The sequence below is a fragment of the Enhydra lutris genome, unplaced genomic scaffold, assembly GCF_002288905.1.
Source record: "Enhydra lutris kenyoni isolate GAN:26980312 unplaced genomic scaffold, ASM228890v2 scaffoldscaffold5, whole genome shotgun sequence".
NCBI lineage: Eukaryota > Metazoa > Chordata > Mammalia > Carnivora > Mustelidae > Enhydra > Enhydra lutris.
Genome location: NW_019154089.1, coordinates 42,432,925 through 42,456,507, shown reverse-complemented (window position 1 = coordinate 42,456,507; position 23,583 = coordinate 42,432,925). Strand labels below are relative to the sequence as shown.

General features: G+C 40.6%; 1 protein-coding gene across 1 annotated transcript in view; it reads right to left on the bottom strand.

Annotated features, from left to right (window-relative positions):
• LOC111140772 (embigin) overlaps positions 1 to 13,787 on the bottom strand; it is a 45,688-nt gene extending 31,901 nt beyond the window's left edge. Inside the window, exons 1-3 of the mRNA XM_022492961.1 lie at positions 13,658 to 13,787; positions 2,474 to 2,563; positions 622 to 711 (exon numbers count right to left, since the gene is read on the bottom strand). Coding sequence (XP_022348669.1) covers positions 622 to 711; positions 2,474 to 2,563; positions 13,658 to 13,787 — 310 coding nt within the window. The remainder of the gene's footprint in view (positions 1 to 621; positions 712 to 2,473; positions 2,564 to 13,657) is intronic.
• Positions 13,788 to 23,583: the final 9,796 nt, after the last annotated feature.

The following is a 23,583-nucleotide window of genomic DNA, read 5'->3' as shown; positions in this document are numbered from 1 at the left end:
GAGAAAACATGTTATTGACTCTGTAAATGCGTTTACAATATTTAAATTCTAATTACACCTGTAACATTGTTCCTAAAATAGACAATTACTCTTACTCCTTTAAAAAAATCTGTGATTCCTTTTGAACTACTGGAATCTAAAACTGCGAAAAAGAAAGCCAAGCTGAGTTTCAGTGCAGAATGCCTTCCTTACTTTTCCATGGCACTGTCATTGACTCACTCGATAGCATTTTTAATTTCCCTGCCTAAAGCTCTTCCGGGAGTACACAAATTCCCTCTTCAGTGCAGAGAGATCTGAACGGAGGCACCGCAAGAACAGATGAAAACTTAAGAGTATCTGTCAATCAAAATGAACCCTCCCTTCTTCCCAGGAGTCCCTCTTCTAGAGAGTCCTTCTCGGGCTACCCACTCTGGCCAGCCGCCCCCTCCCAGCACACAGAGTACACTGTCCTCATTGCGGTAGACTCCCACATACTGTGTTCTAATTGTATGAGGTACTGGTGTGTGTGTCTCCCACCAGACCGTGAGCAAGGATTAATAATTTATGAGGCAAAATGCAATGGCTTACTTAAAAATAAAAACTTTGGGGGGCACTGTATTATTTGAAAGTCAACACATTTACCAGTCAGTGAGATGTTCTGACTCTTCAAGGAAAGGTTAGAGTATTTTGTCATCATTACTTCTGGGATGGGTAGACTTGTAAGAGGTGAAGCTGTAAGAAGAAAATGTGATCAAATATTATTATCAAGATGAAATGACTATAAGCTAGTTTGTAACAGCTAAAATGCTATATTGTACATGATTAATGAAAAATAAAATTAATTTTAAAAATAACATAGAAGTGTTGTAAGTGCTTTTTTTTTCTTTTTTAAAGATTTTATTTATTTATTTGACAAACAGAGATCACACGTAAGCAGAGAGGCAGGCGGCAGGGGTGGGGGGGGTGTGGGGGGGGAAGCAGGCTCCCTGCTGAGCAGAGAGGCTAATGTGGGGCTCGATCCCAGGACCCTGAGCCAGAGGCAGAGGCTTTAACCCATGCGCCCCTGTAAGTGCTTTTTTAAAAAAGGTTTTATTTATTTGACAGAGAGAGCATTAGCAAAGGGGAGGAGCAGAGGGAGAGGGGGACGCAGACTCCCTGCTAAGTAGGGAGCCCTACGTGGGGCTTGATCTCAGGACCCCAGGATCACGATGTGAGCTGAAGACAGATGAGCCACCCAGGTGCCCTGTAATTACTTTTTTTTTTTTTTAAGATTTTATTTATTTATTTGACAGAGATCACAAGTAGGCAGAGAAGCAGGCAGAGTGAGGAGGAAGCAGGCTCTCTGCTCAGCAGATCGATGTGGGGCTTGATCCCAGGACCCTGGGATCATGACCTGATCCGAAGGCAGAGGCTTTAACCCACTGAGCCACCCGGGCGCCCCCTGTAATTACTTTTTACAATCTAGAATAAACTCCAAATATTGGAATAGAGCCTGAGAACAAACAGGAGTTGTACAAGATAATAAAAAAAATTTTTTCTACCCAAAAAGGGCAGTGCAAACATTCCTTTGGTATCAGATGGGAGATGAGGGAAGCATAGCTTTCATTCATATGAGAAAGAGAGAAACAGTTCTTAAGAGTAAAGGACAGGGCGCCTGGGTGGCTCAGTAGGTTAAGCCTCTGCCTTCGGCTGAGGTTATTATCTCAGGGTCCTGGTATCGAGCCCCGCATCAGGCTCTCTGCTTTAGGGGGGAGCCTGCTTCCCCCTCTCTCTCTCTGCCTGCCTCTCTGCCTACTTGTGATTGCTGTCAAATAAATAAATAAAATCTTTAAAAAAAAAAGACTAAAGGACAGTTAAAGACTGAACAGATAACTGGAGAAAACATGTTATTGACTCTGTAAATGCGTTTACAATATTTAAATTCTAATTACACCTGTAACATTGTTCCTAAAATAGACAATTACTCTTACTCCTTTAAAAAAATCTGTGATTCCTTTTGAACTACTGGAATCTAAAACTGTGAAAAAGAAAGCCAAGCTGAGTTTCAGTGCAGAATGCCTTCCTTACTTTTCCATGGCACTGTCATTGACTCACTCGATAGCATTTTTAATTTCCCTGCCTAAAGCTCTTCCGGGGGTACACAAATTCCCTCTTCAGTGCAGAGAGATCTGAACGGAGGCACCGCAAGAACAGATGAAAACTTAAGAGTATCTGTCAATCAAAATGAACCCTCCCTTCTTCCCAGGAGTCCCTCTTCTAGAGAGTCCTTCTCGGGCTACCCACTCTGGCCAGCCGCCCCCTCCCAGCACACAGAGTAAACACTGTCCTCATTGCGGTAGACTCCCACATACTGTGTTCTAATTGTATGAGGTACTGGTGTGTGTCTCCCACCAGACCGTGAGCAAGGATTAATAATTTATGAGGCAAAATGCAATGGCTTACTTAAAAATAAAAACTTTGGGGGGCACTGTATTATTTGAAGCAACACATTTACCAGTCAGTGAGATGTTCTGACTCTTCAAGGAAAGGTTAGAGTATTTTGTCATCATTACTTCTGGGATGGGTAGACTTGTAAGAGGTGAAGCTGTAAGAAAAAGAAAATGCGATCGCATATTATTATCAAGATGAAATGACTGCAAGCTATTTTGTAACAGCTGATATTCTATATTGTATACTATTAGGGAAAAATAACGTTTTCAGGAAGCTCCAAGGAACTAGATCTCATACATTCGCAGATATTCAGAAATATATTGGGCTATCAAATGCGACCAAATTTCCAACTTTTTCTATGCTCTTTTCTTTACTGAGAAATCCCTACTGATTTAATCAAGTAGCGTAAAAAAAATTATTGTCTTATCCTACCATTTGTAGTTTCATTATGAAACATACATGAAGATACTGAAGAATGAGACAAGACTGCCGGGAAAAAGACAGACACAAAGAGGCAGAAAGAAGGTGAGTGAACAAAGAGAGACAGAGAGACCATAATAAAGGGCATAAAATGAGGACAGAGAAGAGAAAATGGATACAAAGTTAGAGTTTCTGTTGTTTGGTTTTCCAGCTACAGTTATAGACCAGCTCTACCAAACTGACTTTTGGTTCTCCTCTGCCACTTCTCTCACCTTTTCAAAATCTTTATTGAAAAAAAAAAAAAAAGTTTCCTTTTCCTCCCTTCCACTCTCCTCAAAACTTCCTTTTTTTTTTGGTACAGAGGCTACTGTTCTTTGTGAGGCATCAGAACTTATCTCCCATAAAAACGACCCCAATTCCAACAAATAAGTCAGAAAAGGGGAAAAGACTGTAGTCTTGGCTGCATTCTTAAAACTTCTCATTCAGTTTAAATTAAACCTGAGCCTTTTTCTTATTTCACTTTCCTAATACTCTGAGCAGAAACTTACTCCTAGTGCAAGATTAGATTTCCAGTTCTTTTCTTATGTGTATGAAAAATATTATCAAAGCTGGTGATCACCTTTGTTGTCTCCGCTTATGCACAGGTTTGACAACATTGCCTAATAAACAAATCTACCTAGCAGAACCTCACTCTCCAGTAAGCTGTGTTCCAAAGGCTGGATCACTTCTAAAGCAGCTTTGGAAGGTGGAGGGCACTTTCTCATAAAGTCATCCTTTTAACAAATTTAATATGTAAATCATACCACCCCCTGACAGTGATTGTACAAGAAAATATGCCCCGAGTGTCTGACTGGGCTATCAAGAATAGAAAACATTTCTTCCACTCACATTTAATATTCATTCATTCATATTCTTTCTGTCTCCACGTCTCTGTCTCTGTCTCTGTCTCTCTCTCTCTCACACACACACACACACATGCACACACAGCCCAAAAGGCTCCTATCAACATTCTTTTTCTGATGAAAAAAATTGTTTTTCCATTCTTAGGGCATAGCTCACTTAGAGGTTGTATTTAAGAGGAAATATCTCAGAAAGATGAAAGTAGATGCTTTTGACTTACAGATAGAAAGCCAGGAGGGTGTGGTTGGGAAGGAATGAGCTGTTCTAGATCATCCCTTCAGTGAAAACATGCAAAACATAAGCTTTGATATCTTTGCTTCCTTGCTAGGGAGTCTCCTTTCTTGGCCTAGCCTACTCTAGAGCTGAATGTAATTGTGAGGTTTCTCATCACACTCTTTACCCCTAAAACAAGACCATAATCCTTTGAGATAGTCTAATATTATTTATTCATATTATTAGTAGTATTAGTCACACTATCAAAAGCAATAAGAAAGTGACATAAGCTGAAAAAATGTGTTTTATCCTTCCTATTTTATTTAAATAAGTGAATATAGGGAGCACTTGATCCATGCTTGATGCTGGTAAGGAGCAGGAAGCTGAGCAAACTCAGTCCCTACAGGACCACATGGATGATAATAACAGCGATTTAGGCCCCCAATTTGTAAGTGAGAGTCATTAAAATTTCAGAGTGCCACCCATTCATAGTATGACTATAACTACTAGCCTGGGTATTTTCCAACTTGGCAGGGGAGAGGCAGAGGATGAAGCCTGATTTACATCTTTGAGAGACTCTGGAGGTGGAACAGAGGTGGAGATGATGCCACAGAGATAAGGTCAGAGGCTGGGGTTATTTTGCCATTTCTCGGTATCGGGCCTGGATGGGAGAGCCTACCTGTATTAGCACAAGAGAAGAGAGGTCTAGACGTGGCTTGGGCAAAATCTAAGCTCACAGGAGCTGATGGAATGGGAGGGGGGAAAAAAGCCAAGCTTCAAGAATAGAGAAGTTTGGGCAGCTCCAGAAGATACGAGCTGTTACAACCACTTCCCACCGCCTGTCCATAGATTAAAAATACAGACATCCATAAACCAGCCACCACCTGTACCCTAACTTCGTATCCCCTCTAAAGCATTTTTCTTGATCAGGCTTCAGATTCCACTGAACAAGCCCGAAGTGCAAAAGAACATGTGCGATTCTTGTGGTTTTTTTGTTTGTTTGTTTGTTTGCCTCAAGGAAAGTCCCTCCAAAAGGCGACGTACATAAACGTCTAGAGTGGAAAAAGCAGGGCCTTCCACAGAAGGTGCTAGAATAGTAAAAGTGAGAAGTTCTTTGCTTAGCCAAGTTTGTTTGTTTTTTTTTTTTTTTTTTTTTTTTTTAAATCAAAGAAGTGGGAACGTAAACCTTATTGCTTTCCGTAGGAGGACAACTGGCAGGAGGCAGAGATGGGTGTTTAAAGGAAACTGGCAGGAGAGTCAGGCAGATGTGGTTTGAATACTCCCCCTAAAGGATTAGGCTGAGTCACAAAAAGAAACACAAAATGGAGAGGCAGGAATTTGGATCCTAATCCAAGTCCTGCCTCTGACTTGTTACTCGGGGTTTCATTTCATGGAAAAAAGAGGGAGGATCAGAAGAGTCTAATACTGAGTGATGGCGCCAAGATCACAGCATACATTCCTCAAGTTGTCACACTCATCCCTCTCTTAATCATGGCAGGAAACTTTCCACCCGGCCTTCTTTTACAGTTAGTGGCAAAAATGCCACATTAAGAAGTAACATCTAATAGTTTTTCTAAAGATTAAAGATTTTTCTCCCTCTGCAGGGGCAAGGGGCATGCCAGTGTTGCATCAAAGAGCTGAGTAACGACCTAATTTTCACCTATTGTTAGTTTCTGTAAAATAGCAAAATGGTCTCTACTTAAATATCTGTCACATATTACATTTTAAAATAGACATTGCTAGATGAGCTTATAATATACGCTATTAATATTTTTAAGAGATAAACGGTCTAATTTCTACTTACAATATTAAGGTAACATTTTTACATATTTAATTCTGGAGCTCCATTTTAATTGAAGTAAATTGGGAAGAAAAAAAAAAGGATAAGTAATACTAGAACACTACATTGGGTCTTCACATTTGCTTTCCTCTAGATCAGAAAAGTTCAATCACACCTCTGTTTAAGAATAAGCATTTTGGGGGCACCTGGGTGGCTCAGTTGGTTGAGCGTCTGCCTTAGGCTCAGGCCATGATTCCAGGGTCCTGGGATCGAGTCCCACATTGGGCTCCCTGCTCGGTGGGAAGCCTGCTTCTCCCTCTCCAATACCCCCTGCTTGTGTTCCCTCTCTCACTATCTCTCTCTGTCAAATAAATAAATATAATCTTTAAAAAAAAATAAGCCTTTTCTCTAAATCCCCCCCCAAACAACTTTATTATATTTTATGATCCTGGAAGGGTCTAGATTTCATGTAGAGAAAGGTGTAAGTAAAAGCTATTATTAGGGTAAATATCATTCTCTCTCTTTCTCGCTCTCCTCCATATAATGTACTGATTGCTATCAGTATGCATAATTACCAATATTTTTATTAAATTTTAATTTTAGCCTTCTGATACACAGTATTATAAATGTATAGCCCAATTATAAAAACACTATAACCTAGGAATGGATAATACATACTATTTATAAAACAAAGGTTTGGAATTCAGAATATATTTCCTCATGGAAGCAATGCTATATATAACCTCAAGATCTCTTGCCAAATTGTAAAGGCCATTTAAGCCATGATATGGCTAAACTATAGCATTAAAATATCTAATTACCAATATTTCTAATAAACGGTGCTTTTAGAGTTCTACTTCTGGAAGCTAGGAATACAGTATTCTTATCCCATCTATAATGGCAATAGTAGAAAGAAGAGAAGGGGAGAATTAAGGCTATATTGATTCCCAGACACTATAATCCACAGAGAGTTTGTCAAGAAAAGAAGGTTTGGCAAGAAAATAAATTCCTGATGGGGACATTTTATAAGTCAGTCTTCTAAGTCAGGGACAGTTAAAAAAAAAACAAACAGAAAGCCCATTATCTTTTCTCCATAGAATGAGAACCACTGGGCAAAAGGCCATTTTTAGGGGCGCCTGGGTGGCTCAGTCGGTTAAGCATCTCTTGATTTCAGCGCAGGTTATGATCTCAGGGTTGTGAGGACGAGCCCTGCACTGGGCTCTGCGCTGGGCATGGAGGCTGCTTAACATTCTCCTTCTCCCCCGGGCCCTCCCCCACTCTACTTGCACACATTCACAACACACTCTCTCCCTCTTAAAAAAAAGGGGGGGGCATTTTTAGACCAACAACAATTGAAGAACAATTAAAAAGCCTAATAGCAAGAACAGTGCGCACTTTTCCAAGCCTTGTAAAACTGGTTTTAAACCTTGGTCATATTGAAATATAAACAAATTGATCTTTCCTTTGAAAACGGATTATTGCAATAAAACCCATGTCAAAAGGCAGCGTTAAAAACTCGTGTTTCAGACTACCTCTAAATGGTCATTAAAATATGTTAACAGTGAATCTTAGACCAAATAAAACTCTTAAGAAATAAAACACCAGAAGTCTGACTAGCATTCCTGTTCTTTCTAACGACTGTGGGCTTTTCCAATGTTTCACCCACTAGATTTTTCTTTGATAAGACCTAGATTCTGTTCAGTGGTTCTCAACTGGAGCTGACTTTTGCCCTCCACGGGACATGTAGCAATGTCTGGAGACATGTGGACGCCACAACTTGAAGGAGGTTACTACTTGTATCTAATAGGTTACAGTAGTTTCCTAGGGCTGTCAGAAAAAATTGCCACAAACACAGCAGCTTAAAACACCAGAAGTTTATTCTCTCATAGTTCTGGAGACGGGAAGCCTGAAATCAAGGTGCAGGGCTTTGCCCCCTCTGGAGGCTCTAGGGAAGAAAACCTCCCTGCCTCTTCCTAGCTTTTGGGGGTGGCCAGCAATCCTTGGCATTCCTTGACTCTTACCGGCCCCACTCCCATCTCTGGCTCCATCTCACAGCCATCTTCCCTCTGAGTATGTCTGTCTCCCTATCCAAATCTCCCTCTGGTTTCTTTCATAAAGACCACAGTCATTGGGTTAAAGGTCTACCCTAATCTAGTATGACCTCATGCTAACTTGATTACATCTGCAAAGACGTTACTCTCAAATGATGTTTCGTGGGTACAAACAGTCAGGACTTGAACATGACTTTTTTGGAGACACAACTCACCCACTACATAGGAGAGGCCAGAGCTGCTACTAAGAATTCTGCAATGACAATGCCCCACAACAGAGAATTATCCAGCCCCAAATGTCAATAATGCCAAGGCTGAGAAACCCTGATTTCACAGCAGGAGTATCCTCAACTCTGATTCTTCAAAGGGATGTTTTTTAATAATCTTCAAATGGCCCTGTGGCCCTGAGGTCCTTTTGATGTATTTTACGTGTAGATATTTTAAAGCAAGAACATTTCTTACCACCCTTTTTGGCCAACCCCACTCTTGCCTGGAGCCTATTTTGAGGACCTTTTATGGAGACGCACTAAGCGCTACATAGAGTTTTAAAATGCAAACCAGGAAATCTCCAGACTCTTGGCTACATCCTGAAAGCACTTTGAGCTTCAAGATCAATCAAATGAGATATCTAAATTCCCTTTCAGGATCTCAGAACTATGTCATTATAAGGCTATAAAAATGATTCTATCTTGGGAGTAGAGATACATTAGTAATGATATAATCACAACTTTAAAACTTACAGAAAAATGTTATTTTCGATTAAAAGAATAACACTAGTTTCAAAGATAACATCCATTATTTCTACACTGACAACATACTATTTGAGATAGTTTATTATGCGTGAAGAGTGACTATGTTTTATTAGGAGTAGGGGGTTTTATTTTTAATAAAACGTTTTGAAGTTTTTTTTCTTTCTTTTCAAGATTTTATTTTAAGTAATCTCTACACCCAACATGGGTTGTGAACTCACAACCTCGAGATCAAGAGTCATAGGCTCCACTGACTGAGCCACCCAGTTTTTCTTCTATGTCATTGTGTGTCCCAGTTGTTTATTTCTACAATTCACATTATATTATGAAATACGGGAGACCAATGATACGAAAGTAATTTCAAAAGAGGACAGTCCAGGACAAACAGCCTCCACACTTATAATCTGTTTGAGGACAACTACCCCTTTGGAAAATGGTACTTAATTACATAAACTGATGACAGTTTCTCAACTCTCATTATGGCCTAATGTCTATGCTAAGGAAAGCTTTCTCAGAAAGAGGTGAAATTCTTTTTACTTCTTTTCAAAAGATCTCAGACAAAAAGGTTGAGTAGAGAATAAAGAATTCTTCCCCCAACCACCTGAGAATCTGCTGCTGACCTGATGACTCATCCCCCTCTAGAACACGACCGTGCATTCCCAGAAAGGACCTACCCCCACTCCACTTCATCCCCACACGGCCATCAGAGTTGGGAAATTGATATTGATGCATTACCATCTCATCCCGCAGCTCATCGAGGTTTCATCAAAAGTCCTGGAGATGTATTCTTCAGCCAAAGGTTGTAGTTCAGAATTACATGCTGCTCTCAGCTGCCGTGTCCCCTCTATTCTCCTTCACTCTCTCTCAGCTTTAGCCATTCTTGACTCTTAGAACCAGTAGAGTTCCAGTATGGTTATGTTGTAATGTAACTAGATTTGGAGTAGACCTTTGGCAAATACATCACAGAGGGGATGTGGTGCTCTCTCATTGCATCCTATCAGATGGCCCGTTTCTCTTCCTCTCTTTGCTGATGGCTTTTACTTTGACCATTTGTTTACAGCAGTGTCTGCCAGGCTGCTCCACAATAAAGACGAATTTTTTTTTTCTTTTTCTCTTTTCATGAATACTACTTTATGCATTTTGGGGGAACTTACTTTAAAACTATGTAGTATCTTGTGCCTGATCAAACTTTCCAATTGATCCATTTAATTAATTTCTATCGGTATATACTCATGAATATCAGTATTATTCAGTGGGCATTATTCAGTGGCTACTAATGGATACAAGTCCATTAGTCTTATTATTTATGTTGATGCTCAATTTGTCCCAGATCTGTCCAGTGGGAGCCCTCTTGCTCTTGTATCCTTCGGACATGGCCCATCATTCTTTGAGCACTTCACTGCTTTCTGGCACAAGAGGTTCTGGGCTTGTCTTATCCTTTCTCCTCCCTATTCATAAAATCAGCCATTTCTTCAAGAAGTCCTCGTTCCACTAGTAGAGAATGGTATGTAGATCAAGATATGACTCACCACTATTGGGAAATCATTTCTCTGCTTCAGTGGGCAGAGTAATACATACCTGTATATTCACACATACACATATATATAAAAATATATGTGATATATATGCATTATACATATATTTACACATATACACATTTATGTCTATGCATCTGTTACATAGATATAGAAATGAAAGATAGATCATGACAGATCTGAAGACATGAATTTATGCCAATGCTCTCAGATGCAATCCAACACCACAAGCTTCACTCTGGTTTTCCCCCTTTCTTTATTTCCTTCTTCTCTAGAAAAAACCCAGATCCTATTACCCTTACTAGCTTTACTTACTTGCTCAGTCTCCCTGTATGCAACTAATCTCCCATTGCCACTGCCACTCTTAACTCCAAAGAAATGTCTTCCACACCACTCAGCTCCGACATCCTCCACTACTTGCCCTCTGCATGCTTAACCTACACCCCCAGATCAGGATCAGACACCACAATGTCAGGCTGCCCCTGCACAGAAACCTCTGTCACTCTGCTCAGCTCTGAGGCCGATCTAGGACCCCACTCTGCAGAAGGACCCACCTCCCTGTGCTCAGGCTCTAGGACTGTACATGGAGCCACTCCCCTACCTGGATGCCCTCCAGACTTGGCTCAGCCTCTAATTCCCTGACCTGGGACCCTCTGGCTTCCTCCAGCAAGAGAGGTTGCCTCCTAGCATTCCCCAACCTAATGCGTATAGGACCCATTCCCATAAAAAGGAGACGGAGATGGGGACAAAAGGTCAGAAAAAAAGGACAGGAAGAAGCAAAGGCAGTTGAACTAATTCTTAACAAATGTTTATATAATTTTAAATGTGATGATAATTTAAGGTCACAATTTTGATGCATCAGACAACTCCATTAAAGATAAGGTAAGATAAGGTTATAGTTAATCTGTTCTTTTTAAACAATTTAAATGACTTGAAATCGCTAAAACACTGCTGAAGTTTTCTATTAGACACAGACTAACACAATGTCAAGAGCATGTAGGTGCTTGAATAACATTTGTTCTCAAAATATTTATTCCTAGGCAGTTGCTGTGTACGTATGTATGTGGGTTGGGGAGTGTCTCTAGAAAGGAAGGTGGTTGATCAAGAGAGTATATAAGCAATGTCCTCCAGAAGCTAAATACGATCGTTTCAAATGACTCCTCTGCAGACACATTTTTCAAAAGATAAATGACCCCTTCCCTCAATTTTCTACTTAAAAGTAATAATAAAGATGTTTAAATAGTCCCATTTATCTAATATTTGCTTTTATAAAGCTACTTTACCTTTCTTATTTATTTGAAACAGCTTAAAAGAATTAAGGTGAGTCCCTGTGCCAAACTTTTTATTCTAGAACTCCAAGTATGTTAGCATGTCCTTCGGCTCCAGTCAAGCATTTAGATCCACACACCGTGCCCTGTCAGTGGTTCCAAACTTTCATAGACATACCCAGTTATCTCACAGAGACAACTGAGTATTGTGTTTAAGAAAACAGGCATTGGAGGAGGCGCCTGGCTGTCTCAGTCAGTAGAGCAAACAACCCTTGATCTCAGGGTCATGAGTTCAAGCCCCCTATTGCGTTCAGAGCTTACATAAAAACATAAAAAAATAAAGAAAGAAAGAAAACAGGCGTTGGGAGTCAGACTGAACAATGCTAAGTTTCCTGCTCTACTACTTAAATAGTTATATACACTTGGGCAATCATTTAATCTCCCTAAATTCCAGTGTCCTCATCTGAAAGTCAGGGACAATAAAAACTAACTCATAGGGTTATACACTGCACAGTGCAATGCCTGGCACATAGTTGTTATATAGTAAATATGACTAATTATAACCATTTTTATTATTAAATTTTGACCCCAAGTCTTAGGTTTACAGAAAACCTATTTTCCAAGTTGGTTCAATGCACCCAGATAAAAAATACCCAGTAAACTTCCTAACAGCCATTAGCAAAGAGGAAACAGAATCTCACAGAGATCCATACAGAGTCTATAAAATGAGATAAGATTGCTTCACAACTTTTTTAAATTTTATTTATTTTTCTTTTTTTTTCTTCTCCACAATTTTTAATTCTGCCTTACAATAGATGCTAACTTAATACCTTTCATATGGCATATCATTCTACAATTTTAACTCAAGTGGAGCTAAAAGGTCAGACTGACACTATACACACACACTCACCATACCTACATACATCATCCCACTTACTTACAACTTTGTTAATTTATTCCACTTCCATTTGTTTCCTACTTTTTTGTCTTTAGAAGTCTGCTCTGAATGTCAGTTTAAACCTACCAACAGTATAAATATTCACCCAATAGTGCACACTCTAGGCCATTATAATTTTATAGTATGGTATTTAACCTGCTTAGGATCACGTGATTAAAATCACAAGGGAACCTTCAAAATACCTGATGTCCAGGCTAAATCCCAGGCCAACTGAATCAAAAACTTTGAGGGCAGGATCCAGCTATCAGTTGTTAAAGCTCCCAGTTAATTCCAACATAGAGCTACGTGGAGAACCCCAGTTCTAGAACTGACCCAGAATGCAATGGTCCTCAAAGCTGCAACAGTCTTAAGTGAAAGAGGAGCGAATCTAGGAATAGCCCCAAGCTATTGGGGCTATTTTTTTGTAAGTCCCATGAATGAAAAAGAGGTACGTCCCCCTCCTTCCTAGGGGACATACTTCTAGGTATGTCCCCTAGAAAGGGTGTCAAGGAAATTTAGGAACTGAAGCAACCCAAAATGTTTTGTCCAAGTTGTTAACAACTAGGCCTTTTAAAGGACAGTTGTAAAAATTGAATAATCTTATCCTTGATTATCTTACCATCTTTATTTTACAAAAAGTCTACATGCTGTAAGCTCATAAAAGTGAATTCCTATGAAAGTTAGAAAATCTCGTGTAGAGTATCTTAGATGTAGTTGCCGATAGGCACTCTTTGCTAACCTGATTGGCAGTCGACTGTCCTAATTAGCTGCTAACGCGTTGAAAATGTTAACACACACAAAAAAACCTGCATTAGAAGGTAGGTTGGATGAAATACTTTCAACACAAGAAGTCATTATAAACAGGTGAAGCTAAAATGGCAAACTTGGTGTTGGTTTTCGTAATGTTTTGCACATCCTCAAAGCCAACCCACCTGCCAGGCAGGGAGGTGATATTTAAACCTACTATCGATTCCAGCGAAGGGAGTTGGCCTCGGGGAGCGTGGCTTTCAGAAGTCCTGCCGCTTTTGCAGAAACCCGGGCGCTACCTTGCTCCCGCCCGCACCCGCACACCTAGCCGCCCTCGTCCTGGGAACACCCAGACACTGCCCTACTACTAACGCCCCCGACTCGCGGGGCGCTCTTCCTTCCAGACTCCATCCCTGGCGCGGAGGCGCCCGGTCCGCTGCAGTCTCCTCTTCCAGCTTAGACAACCCAAGCCCGGCCCATGGGAGGAGGCGGCCGCCGCTCGCCACCCGCCGTCGCCAGCATCCCTGCGCCGCTCCCCACCGCCCCTGCCCCGGCGCCTCGGCCAAACCCTCGGCCTCACCCGCGCACGGCCTCGCGCGTCCCTTCCTGCGCACCCTCCCCCGCAACCCGGTCCCGCAGCCTTCGCACCTGTAGTGTTGCCGTCCGCCCAGCTCCGGCGCTCGCTGGCGAGGAGGCACAGGAGGAGCAGCGGCAGCCGCAGCGCGGGCGGCGGCCCCCGGAGCCCCCGGAGCCCCCGCAGGCCGGGGAGGGCGCGCATGGCGCCGGCAGGTTAGCCGCGGTCCTCGCGCACCGCCGTCGGTGGCCGAAGTTTCTGCGCACACTCGCCGGTGGCCCGGGGCCTGCTGTCGGTCCCGGGGGCGGGACACGCGACAAAAGGCAGAGTGGGAGGGGCCCGGCCGCCCTGCCCTCCTCCCCTGAGACGCTCTCACTGCGTCCGAAGTCGACCCCGGACTGCGCCCCGTCCCCCATCAATTATGCAGCTCGGCGGCCGCAGCGGGCGTGTCCGGATGTGCAGGAGCCACCTCCGCGCCGCATCCTCTCCTGCCTCCTCCCTCCCGGCTCCCGCAGGTCTGCGCGGGAGCTTGCTAAGGACGCGGCAGGTGATGTCTAGCTCGTCTCCTGCAGGACGGCTTGAAACTCCTAATGGGTGTGTGTATAGATATAATCTACAGACTATCCTTTACAGTTAGTTCGTCTGAGGCAAAGTGCACTTATTTACTTTGATGGGACAGATGAGAGGATGGACAACACTTTTCTGCTCCCCCCCCCCCGACATCCCTGGGTTATTAAGGAGATTAATGCTTGCGCAGGTGGAAGGCGCTATCCAGCTGCCCTGCCTCCTGGACGAGTCTTTCTCTGCTCTCCGTACCAAACGCTCACACTTTCCCCACCAGTCTCTGAAGGCTTAGCCGGTTCTCTCTGGATTAAGGTTTCGGAGTCCCAAGGCCCCACAGTGTCTGTTTTTCTTTTCCTATTGTTTGCTTAGCCTAACAGCTTTTAAGGAGCCGCCTAGAGGTCAAGAAACAAAAACTACCGAAAGTAGATACTGTGTAAACAGCACAAGCCTATTGACCTTCGTCAGACTGGAGCACTGTTTAAGATAATGCTATCTCCTAGGGGCGCCTGGGTGGCTCAGTGGGTTAAGCCTCTGCCTTCAGCTCAGGTCATGATCTCGGGGTCCTGGGATCCAGCCCCGCATCAGGCTCTCTGCTCAGCGGGGAGCCTGCTTCCCTTCCTCTCTCTCTCTCTGCCTGCCTCTCTGCCTACTTGTGATCTCTGTCAAATAAATAAAATCTTCAAAAAAAAGATAATGCTATCTCCTACCCCGCAAGGTTGTAGCTTGGAATTTTCTGCACTCCCGACCAAATAAAACTAAAAACTATCAAAGAGGGGAAGAGAAATCTATGTTCTAACGTAAAAGAACAGTTAAGATCTGATGATTCTCCAGGGTGTTAAAAAACATTAAAAGATTTTTTTAAAAGCAGTTCTCATAAGTCTTGTTCCCTCTTCCTTTGTTTTTAGAATGCCAGGTTTGATGTTCATAAATTTATTACATATCAGTGTAAAAAAAAAAAAAGATTGAGGGGCGCCTGAGTGGCTCATTTTGTTAAGCAGCTGCCTTCTGCTCAGATCATGATCAGGCGGTCCTGGGATAGGGCCCTGCATCAGGTTCTCTGCTTAGCAGGGGAGTCCGCTTCTCCCTCTCCCTCTCTCCCCTCCCCCCTCCCCCCGCTTGTGCTCTTGCTCTCCCCCTCTCTTTTAAATAAATAAAATCTTAAAAAGAAAAAAAAAAGATTGAAAGATCATGTCAGACACAAACTTTGAAAACTGAAATGCTAAACAAGAGCTATGCTTGCTTCACAGAGGAATGGTTGATTTTTAATTGGTAGGTATCACTAAAATATGCCTGTTTCCAGTTTAATATTATACAGGGAAAATTTGAAAGGCATATAGATTATTTAAATTGGTGTTAAGATAATATGAGTAATAAAGTCCATTAAGCATAGTAATACCTAATTAATATTACATATCTGCCAAATGTCAGGCACTAGGTTCAGAAGAGGTTGTACATACCACAAGAAGTATGTACGTGCACGCACACACACACACACACACACACACATACACATGCCTACAGAACTATTAATCTATGAACTACAAATCTCAGGAAAACCTCTTCTCAGTGAGCAAATTATGGTTATGATGATTAACCCTTTCTGAACAAAGCCTTATAAGAAACCCTGTAGGACTAACATTTTCCATCATGACTCTCTTAGGACCTTGACCATACTTGCTAAACCCATATTGCCTGATGGTTGCTAAATCATACCCCTGTCTTTCCCTTATAAGAAACCCTGTAGGACTAACATTTTCCATCATGACTCTCTTAGGACCTTGACCATACTTGCTAAACCCATATTGCCTGATGGTTGCTAAATCATACCCCTGTCTTTCTGTCCTGCATCCTGTCTCAGGATTGACTATAATCATTTGTCTATACCTTTGGAGTTTTAATGGTGAGCTCTTCTCCAAACAAGCTGAACATTGACTGACCTTCCCCAGTTGGTCCTATTAGCTCAAATTCACTTTACTTCAAATGAGTTGATCTCATTCAAAGAAAGATCATCTTCTCAGTTGAACCAATGTGTTCATGAATTAGGGAAAAGTGATTTGCCCAAGCTAAGACTAATTCCCACAGTCACTTTTGTTGTTACAGCGAAATAAATTGAGGAAGAAATATAATGCTTGGTTTGCTAAGCATTTTGAACATATTTTCCCTATTGTTAACTGCTTTATTTTTAGAGAGTTAATATTTTTGTTCTTATCCTAACTTCACTTCATTTTTTTTCAAATGTTTTATATTCTTTAAAACCAGCTTATATGATACCTTCTTTGTATGGCTTTTTCTGACCTTTCTAATCCAAATCGACCATTCTTTGCATGATGAGTTAAATATGGCCACAAATACATTGACACTATCCTCAATATGGAGGGGGAAAAGGGTCCTGTGGTTCCTTTCATCAAGCTGGGTGGTCTCCCTGACCTCCCAGACCTATCGAATACTGCAACAGTAACATTGTGAGAGTTTCCTGAACCAAGCCACAAGAGCATCCACTTCCTTCCTCCCTATTCTTACAAGCTGCCAGGAGAGAAGTATGACTACGTTGAGAGCAACATGCTGTGAGAAGCCCAAACCACACAGAGACAACAATGAGATGATACCTGGAGAAGCCAAAGGGCAGCAAGGTGCTAGATCTGTGTGTCTCAGAGCCTCAGGCAAAGCCAGCCCCCAGCTGAGTACCATACAGTGATCCCAGTTGATACTTCTTGGAGGAGAAATGCCCAGCTGAGCCCTGCCTAAACATCTGGCCCACACAATTGGGAGATAACACTGTTGTTTTAAACCACTAAATTTTAGGGTAACTTGTGTCACCACACTAAATGATCCAAACACTGTCCTCTGAACGCATACTGTCCCTACAGTTAATCTGACAACTAATAATTTATAGCCTTGTGACTTGATCTTCATTGTTGGCTTCAAGTTACATTTAAATATTTTATTAGCATTCAGCTTGTTATATGATTATATCTTCTTTCCCAATTCCATTACAACTCTTTTCAGTACATCAAAATAGTTACACAAGTCTTTGTATTACCTGCACTATCATAAAATAAATAGTACTTCTTGTGTGCTCTTTTTTTTACTTATTAGAGAATCAGTTAAGAAATACATTTTTTCTTTTTTTTTCCCCTAAAACTTATGTTTGTGGAATAATGCTATAAAATTCTTATTTTTATTTTCTTTTAGGATATAAGCTGTTGTTGAGTGAAAAATGTGTGACAGGGTACTAGAAAGGTGTGAAAATGAGAATGGGAATGTGGATATGGGTTACCTCTTATGGAAGGCAATATTTAATTTTTAAAAATTATTATTGAAGAAAACATTACATCAAACAGTAATAGATGAAAGGACGTGTTTCACTATATCAATGCCAACAAGTCAAAATGTCTATCTTTGTCAATCTGACAGTTGACAAACAGTATGCGTTTACAGTTTAACTTACATTTGTTTTATTGTAAGTTGGGGTGAGCTTTTTTAAGATGTGAAAATATCATGTCCAAATGTTGTTGCAAACAACAAAATCCAGTCTGGCTAGTTTAAGCAGAAAAATAAGCACTTAAAGTTTATTAGGTACTACTTGGGATTGTTGAAAAAACAGACTCAAGGATAAACTTTCAGGAGCACCAAGATTCATGCAGTAAACTCACCAAATATCGATACCACGGATGCGTCCGCCATCAAACAGGAGATGCTGGGGACTCCATACCCTACTACTTCTACCCCTGAGGCCATCTGCAGGTCAGCAACTGGCCCTTGCATTGCCCACTGCTACCTTCACCAGCCAAATGGGAGTGCTGCTGTGCTCCTCTGCTCCTCTTGGAATCAGTCCCCCTCCCCTGGGAGTGTCCAAGGCCAGAGTGCATGCCCGACTGCTAGCTTCAAGACAGGCTGAGTGTTTGAGCTCTGACCTCGATGGGAGAAGGCAGGATTCCTAATGTGAAAATCTCCCCAAATATAGAAATGTTTTCAAAATATGACAAGATGCCCTGAATATCCACTCCAGTCCTCCCCACTAGGACAGGCAACATTTCTTCAATACTTATTCTTTGAAACAAAAGCAGATGCTCCCCAACTTAATACACAAGGTACTCATTTCAAATGCGGACACCCCATTCAACCCAGAAAGAGGCCTGTCTCATTAGAAGGGGGAGCTGGATCCCTGACTTGTACAGATGTCCATTCCAAGGTTCTGGGACGGGAACTAGTAGTATGTTCATTTCACATACGTTTTTGTAAAATGTGCTAAAGTAAACATTTTAGCTGGAATTATTTAATATGACCATGTATTTCTACTCCAGCTGCTCTTGCAATTCACTTTCCCACATGTCAGATGGCATGCTGTGAACGTTTTGGGGATCCTGCTAAGAGGAAGTTGAGTTAAGAACACATTTCATAGGGATTTATTATAATATAGTTTTGCATTTTGTAGTCCCTTTGGTATAAGCAATAACTTACTGCTGGTCATCCAATCAGAAATGGCTTAAAGGGCATACAGAACTTTTGCTGTGTGACCCAACCAGCCCTATGACTGAATCGGCTCTCTGGGCATCCCAACTTAAAGGTGAAGAATCAGAGACCAGATCCCGATACACTCTGTATGGTCACTTGGCACCAGAAGTATGTCGATAGGGAGGGAGAAGGATCCCATTGCCAGATCAAAGGTGTAATGGACTGAATTATATCCCCCGTACCCACCCAATTCATATATTGAAGCTCTAACCCTCGGTAGCTTAGATTGTAACTGTGTTTGGAGATAAACCTGTAAAGAGGTAATTAAGGTTAAATGAAGTCATATGGGTAGGCATGGGATCTAATATGACCAGACTTGGACCTAATCCAATATTGCACCCTTATAAGAAAAAGAGGGCACCTGGATCTTTCAGTTGGTTAAGTATCCAACACTTGAACTCAGCTCAGGTTTTGATCTCAAGGTCATGAGTTTAAACCCCATGTTGGAATCCACCCTGGGCATGGACCTTATGCTAAAAAAAAAAAAAAAAAAAGGAAAGACACCATAGTCAGAACACACATACACACACAGAAAATCCTATGTGAGGACAACATGAGGACATAAATTGATGGCAACCATCTGCAGGCAAAGGAAAGAGGCCTCAGGAGAATCCAAACCTACTTCCATAATTTGTCACTATCTACTTAGTTTTTGGTAATAACTTTTCCTAGTATGCTTTTTGTCTTGTGACTTTATCATCAAAAATTATTTGTTATGGGGGCGCCTGGGTGGCTCAGTGGGTTAAAGCCTCTGCCTTCGGCTCAGGTCATGATCCCAGCATCCTGGGATCGAGTCCCGCATTGGGCTCTCTGCTCAGCGGGGAGCCTGCTTCCTCCTCTCTCTGCCTGCCTCTCTGCCTGCCTCTCTGCCTACTTGCGATCTCTGTCAAATAAATAAATTAAAAAAAAATTATTTGTTATGTAGTCAAATTAACCAGTATTTTTAAAAAATGGCCCATGTTTTTGTCATACCTAGAAAAGCCTTCATTGTTTAAAGAAAAAAATAAAGTCTACCTAAGTTTTCTTCCATTCTTTTTTGCTTTCTCTTTTTTATGTTTGCAATTCATGTTAATATAAATGTTAATCTCTACAAATGTAAATTTATTATGTAAATTTATGGTAATAATTATGACTTATCTTCCTGTCATCTTCAGCCATCTTTTATTTTAGAATTTTATGTCATGTTTGATTTTTGGCAATAAACTAACCAGTCATTTAAATAAATGTTCATGGGTGCCTGGGTGGCTCAGTGGGTTAAAGCCTCTGCCTTCGGCTCAGGTCATGATCCCAGGGTCCTGGGATGGAGCCCCGCATCGGGCTCTCTGTTCCCCAGGGAGCCTGCTTCCTCCTCCTCTGTCTCTCTGCCTGCCTCTCTGCCTACTTGAGATCTCTGTCTGTCAAATAAATAAATAAAATCTTTGAAAAATAAATAAATAAATAAATAAATTGTTCATTTATTATTTGTTTAATTTTGCTGACTGTTTCTCATATTTCAAGTTATGTCAGAGAAGTGACAATGTTTAGTTAAGATTATGGGGAGGAGTGGCTAACCAAACATATGAATAAGAAGGGATATTAAATAATCTGAATATGCCCAATAATCTGAATATTTGCCCGATGAAAGTAAAAATTTCATGCTGGACTGTATCTTAAGAACTGCAGCTCATGTTCACATTTTGGAGTTGAAGCAATTTATAGAAGGCAAAATCAAGATGTCAAAACGCTGATCCCTAAAATTTTACCTCAACATTTCCAATGTTGGGGGAGCAGATGGTGAGAGAGAACATTTTTCACTATAAATGACTTAAATTTCAATTTATATACGAATATTTGACTTTATGTATGGAGTTTTATCTCAGAATAGGACCAGTATCTTATTTCTCATAACATTTTAATTGTTTTGTTATTTTTTTAAAAACATTAAAATTAAGTTAGATAAAACTAATTCATCTCTACGACTAGATTATTTGGCCATTTGTAGTGATCTTGTTTTTTGTTAAACTGTTGCAGAGAAGGCATACTCTATTTTAGGATAAGCAACATGTTAGGTGTTCTATAAATGTCTTTTTGAAGATGGGTGAAATTGATAAGCAGTAACTGGGTTTGGCTTCTGATACAAAGCAGCTTTGTATGCATTCTGGAAGATTAATGGTTGCTCAGGAGAGTTAATAAATATAGGTTTTTGCTTGTTAAGGAACTTTTGACCAAAAGGGAAAGACAGAAGGTTTAGTTCTTCTCAGTATAGAAAATTTAGCAAAAATGGGGGCACCTGGGTGACTCAGTGGGTTAAGCCTCTGCCTTCGGCTCCGGTCATGATCTCAGGGTCCTGGGATTGAGCCCTGCATCAGGCTCTCTGCTCGGTGGGGAGCCTGCTTCCCCCTCTCTCTCTGCCTGCCTCTCTGTCTACTTGTGATCTCTCTCTCTGTCAAATAAATAAATAAAATATTTTTTTTAAAATGGAAAACTTGCAAAAATGGAGATAGTATATGAAAAAGAGAAACCTCTGTGTGTGGATGAGACAGGCTTGCTGATTTATACTGGTTAAAAGAATATTTATTTGAAGGCAGTGGTTTTGAGTCACAGCACTACCATTTCATCTTTTTATGAATTTAGAAATAGTCACCATTCCAAAGTTCGGTTTCCTTTCCTATAAAACAGGGAAATAGTACATATCTGCCAATGTTGTAAAGAAAAAATGTTTTGGCACTATTGCAAACTATAAAACAAAATATGTGGATGTTTGTTGTAATGATTTTGTTGTTATTACCACTATTGTTATAGATTGCACAATAGTGGTATTTTTTTTTTTCTTGAGGTAATTTTGTGCAAAATGCATCCAATTTGGAGCTGTGCCTTATGCACTGGAGCTTGGAATAAACGCTACCAAGTCACTGTAATGGATTAAGGAACAGATTTTATTGGCAAAACATATAATGGATGTGATCACCAGAAAGAAAGGCAGAAGTTGGCCAACACTTCCCCTTATATCCCACAATACCATGAAGAGTCAGGCTAACACCAGAGTACTCTACTGGACATACAATGCAAGTTTAGCATTCAGGGGAAGGACCCTATCCCACTGTGCATAAAGAGGAGCCACTTCGATAGATTTTGTAGCCAAGACATACAGAAATGGTAGAGAAATATCAGCTTCCAACATACTGTGACCTTGGTGCCCATGCAAAGCTAGATCTAGGCACAGTTACTTTTGGAGGGAGGGAAGGAAGGGTAAAAAGCAGTGTTAGAATAAAGAGAATTGTGTGAAGTTTAATTTAGAAACAGATCCCTGAACCCCCACCTGAATTGTATGTTGTTGGCCAAAGGCCCTTTTCCCACCTTCAGAGAAAACGGAAGAGAGGAAAACTAAGGGTCTTTAGTCTTGGATCTGCAGCCTTGAAGGTGTGAGTACTCAGGACTGGACACCTAATTTGTGAGGCTCAGAGCAAAACTAAAATGCATACCCGTTGTTCAAAAATTACTAATGTTAAGATGACTCCGTAGAGAATTAAACCATGTATCCAGCCCTGATTAGGATAGGACTCAGTGTGGCTGTACAAGTTTGTTCTGTCTTTGTAGAGCTGCTGCATGGGTACTTCACTGAAAATAGGAAGATCAGTGTCCTCAAACACACTGAATGCTGGATGCTAAGAACCTTTTCTTCTCTTTCCTTTTTTTTTTTTTTTTTTAATTTAACTATACCTGACACACAATGTTACATTAGTTTCAGGTGTGCAACATGTTGATTTCACAACTCTATGTATTATGTTATATTCACAACAAGGGAGCTACCATCAGTCACCATGACTATTATATAATACATTGACTAAATTCCTTATGCTGTAACTTTCATTTCCATGACTTATTCAATCCATAACTGGAAGCCTGTATCTTTTTACTAATTGACTATTATCTTTACTCTCCAGATAGGACATTAAAAGAAGACTTTCAGATGTATGTGACCAGCCTAAGGGTCCCCAAAGTATTTAAAAGGACCTTCAAATGAATCTCAAAGTCAGAAAAGTCCCATATATTTGCTCTGAATGATTAAAATAAACTTTTAATCCCTACAGTCTTGAACAAGAATAAATTAAAAAATCACCAAAGACCCAAGGAAAAGATTTAATATGGAAACAGAAAGCAAAACAGAAGAAATTTAACTTATTAGTAAAAATTATATAAAGACAAGAAATTTCTAGAAAATTATCATAAAAATCCTCAGATTAAGAAATGATATTCCATCTATGAAAAAAAGAACAAGCTATTATGAGAAAGAACATTTGGCGGGGGGATTAGATTTTAAAACATGATGAAAGAAATGAAAAGGTTTGGGAAAATAAAGTTGAGGAAAACCTCACAGAAAATAAAGCAGAAGGACAAAGAGATGGCTGTAGGAAGAGAAAAAAGGTAATATTGTATAATTAGTCCAGGAGGCCCAATATCCAAATAATAGAAAGATAGAACAAAGAAATTTGAGGAAATCAACAATGAAATAATTCAAAAATTAACTAAATCTGAAGGAAATGCAGGCTGAAGGTTTCCACCAAATTCCTAGTTGAATGAAAATAGACTCATATCAAGGACATTACTGTGAAATTTCAGAACACTGTGGATAAGGAGAAATCATACTGGTTTGCTAGAAGGGAATATGGTCAAAAAATAGAGTAGCTTTGATATTCTTAATAGAAGAGAAACACCTCCAAAATTCTGCAGAGAAATATTTCCAACCTAGAGTTATAGGCCCTGTTGAAATGTCAACTAAATATGAGTACAAAATAAAAACATGTTAAAGTAGGAACTATCTCAAAAAATTTATCTCCCATCCATACTTGTTTTCAGCAAGCTACTGAAGAAAGTCCTCCTCAAAATCAAGAGAGTAAATCAAATTAAAGGGGGGAAATATGGGAACAGGAAGGAAGATCCT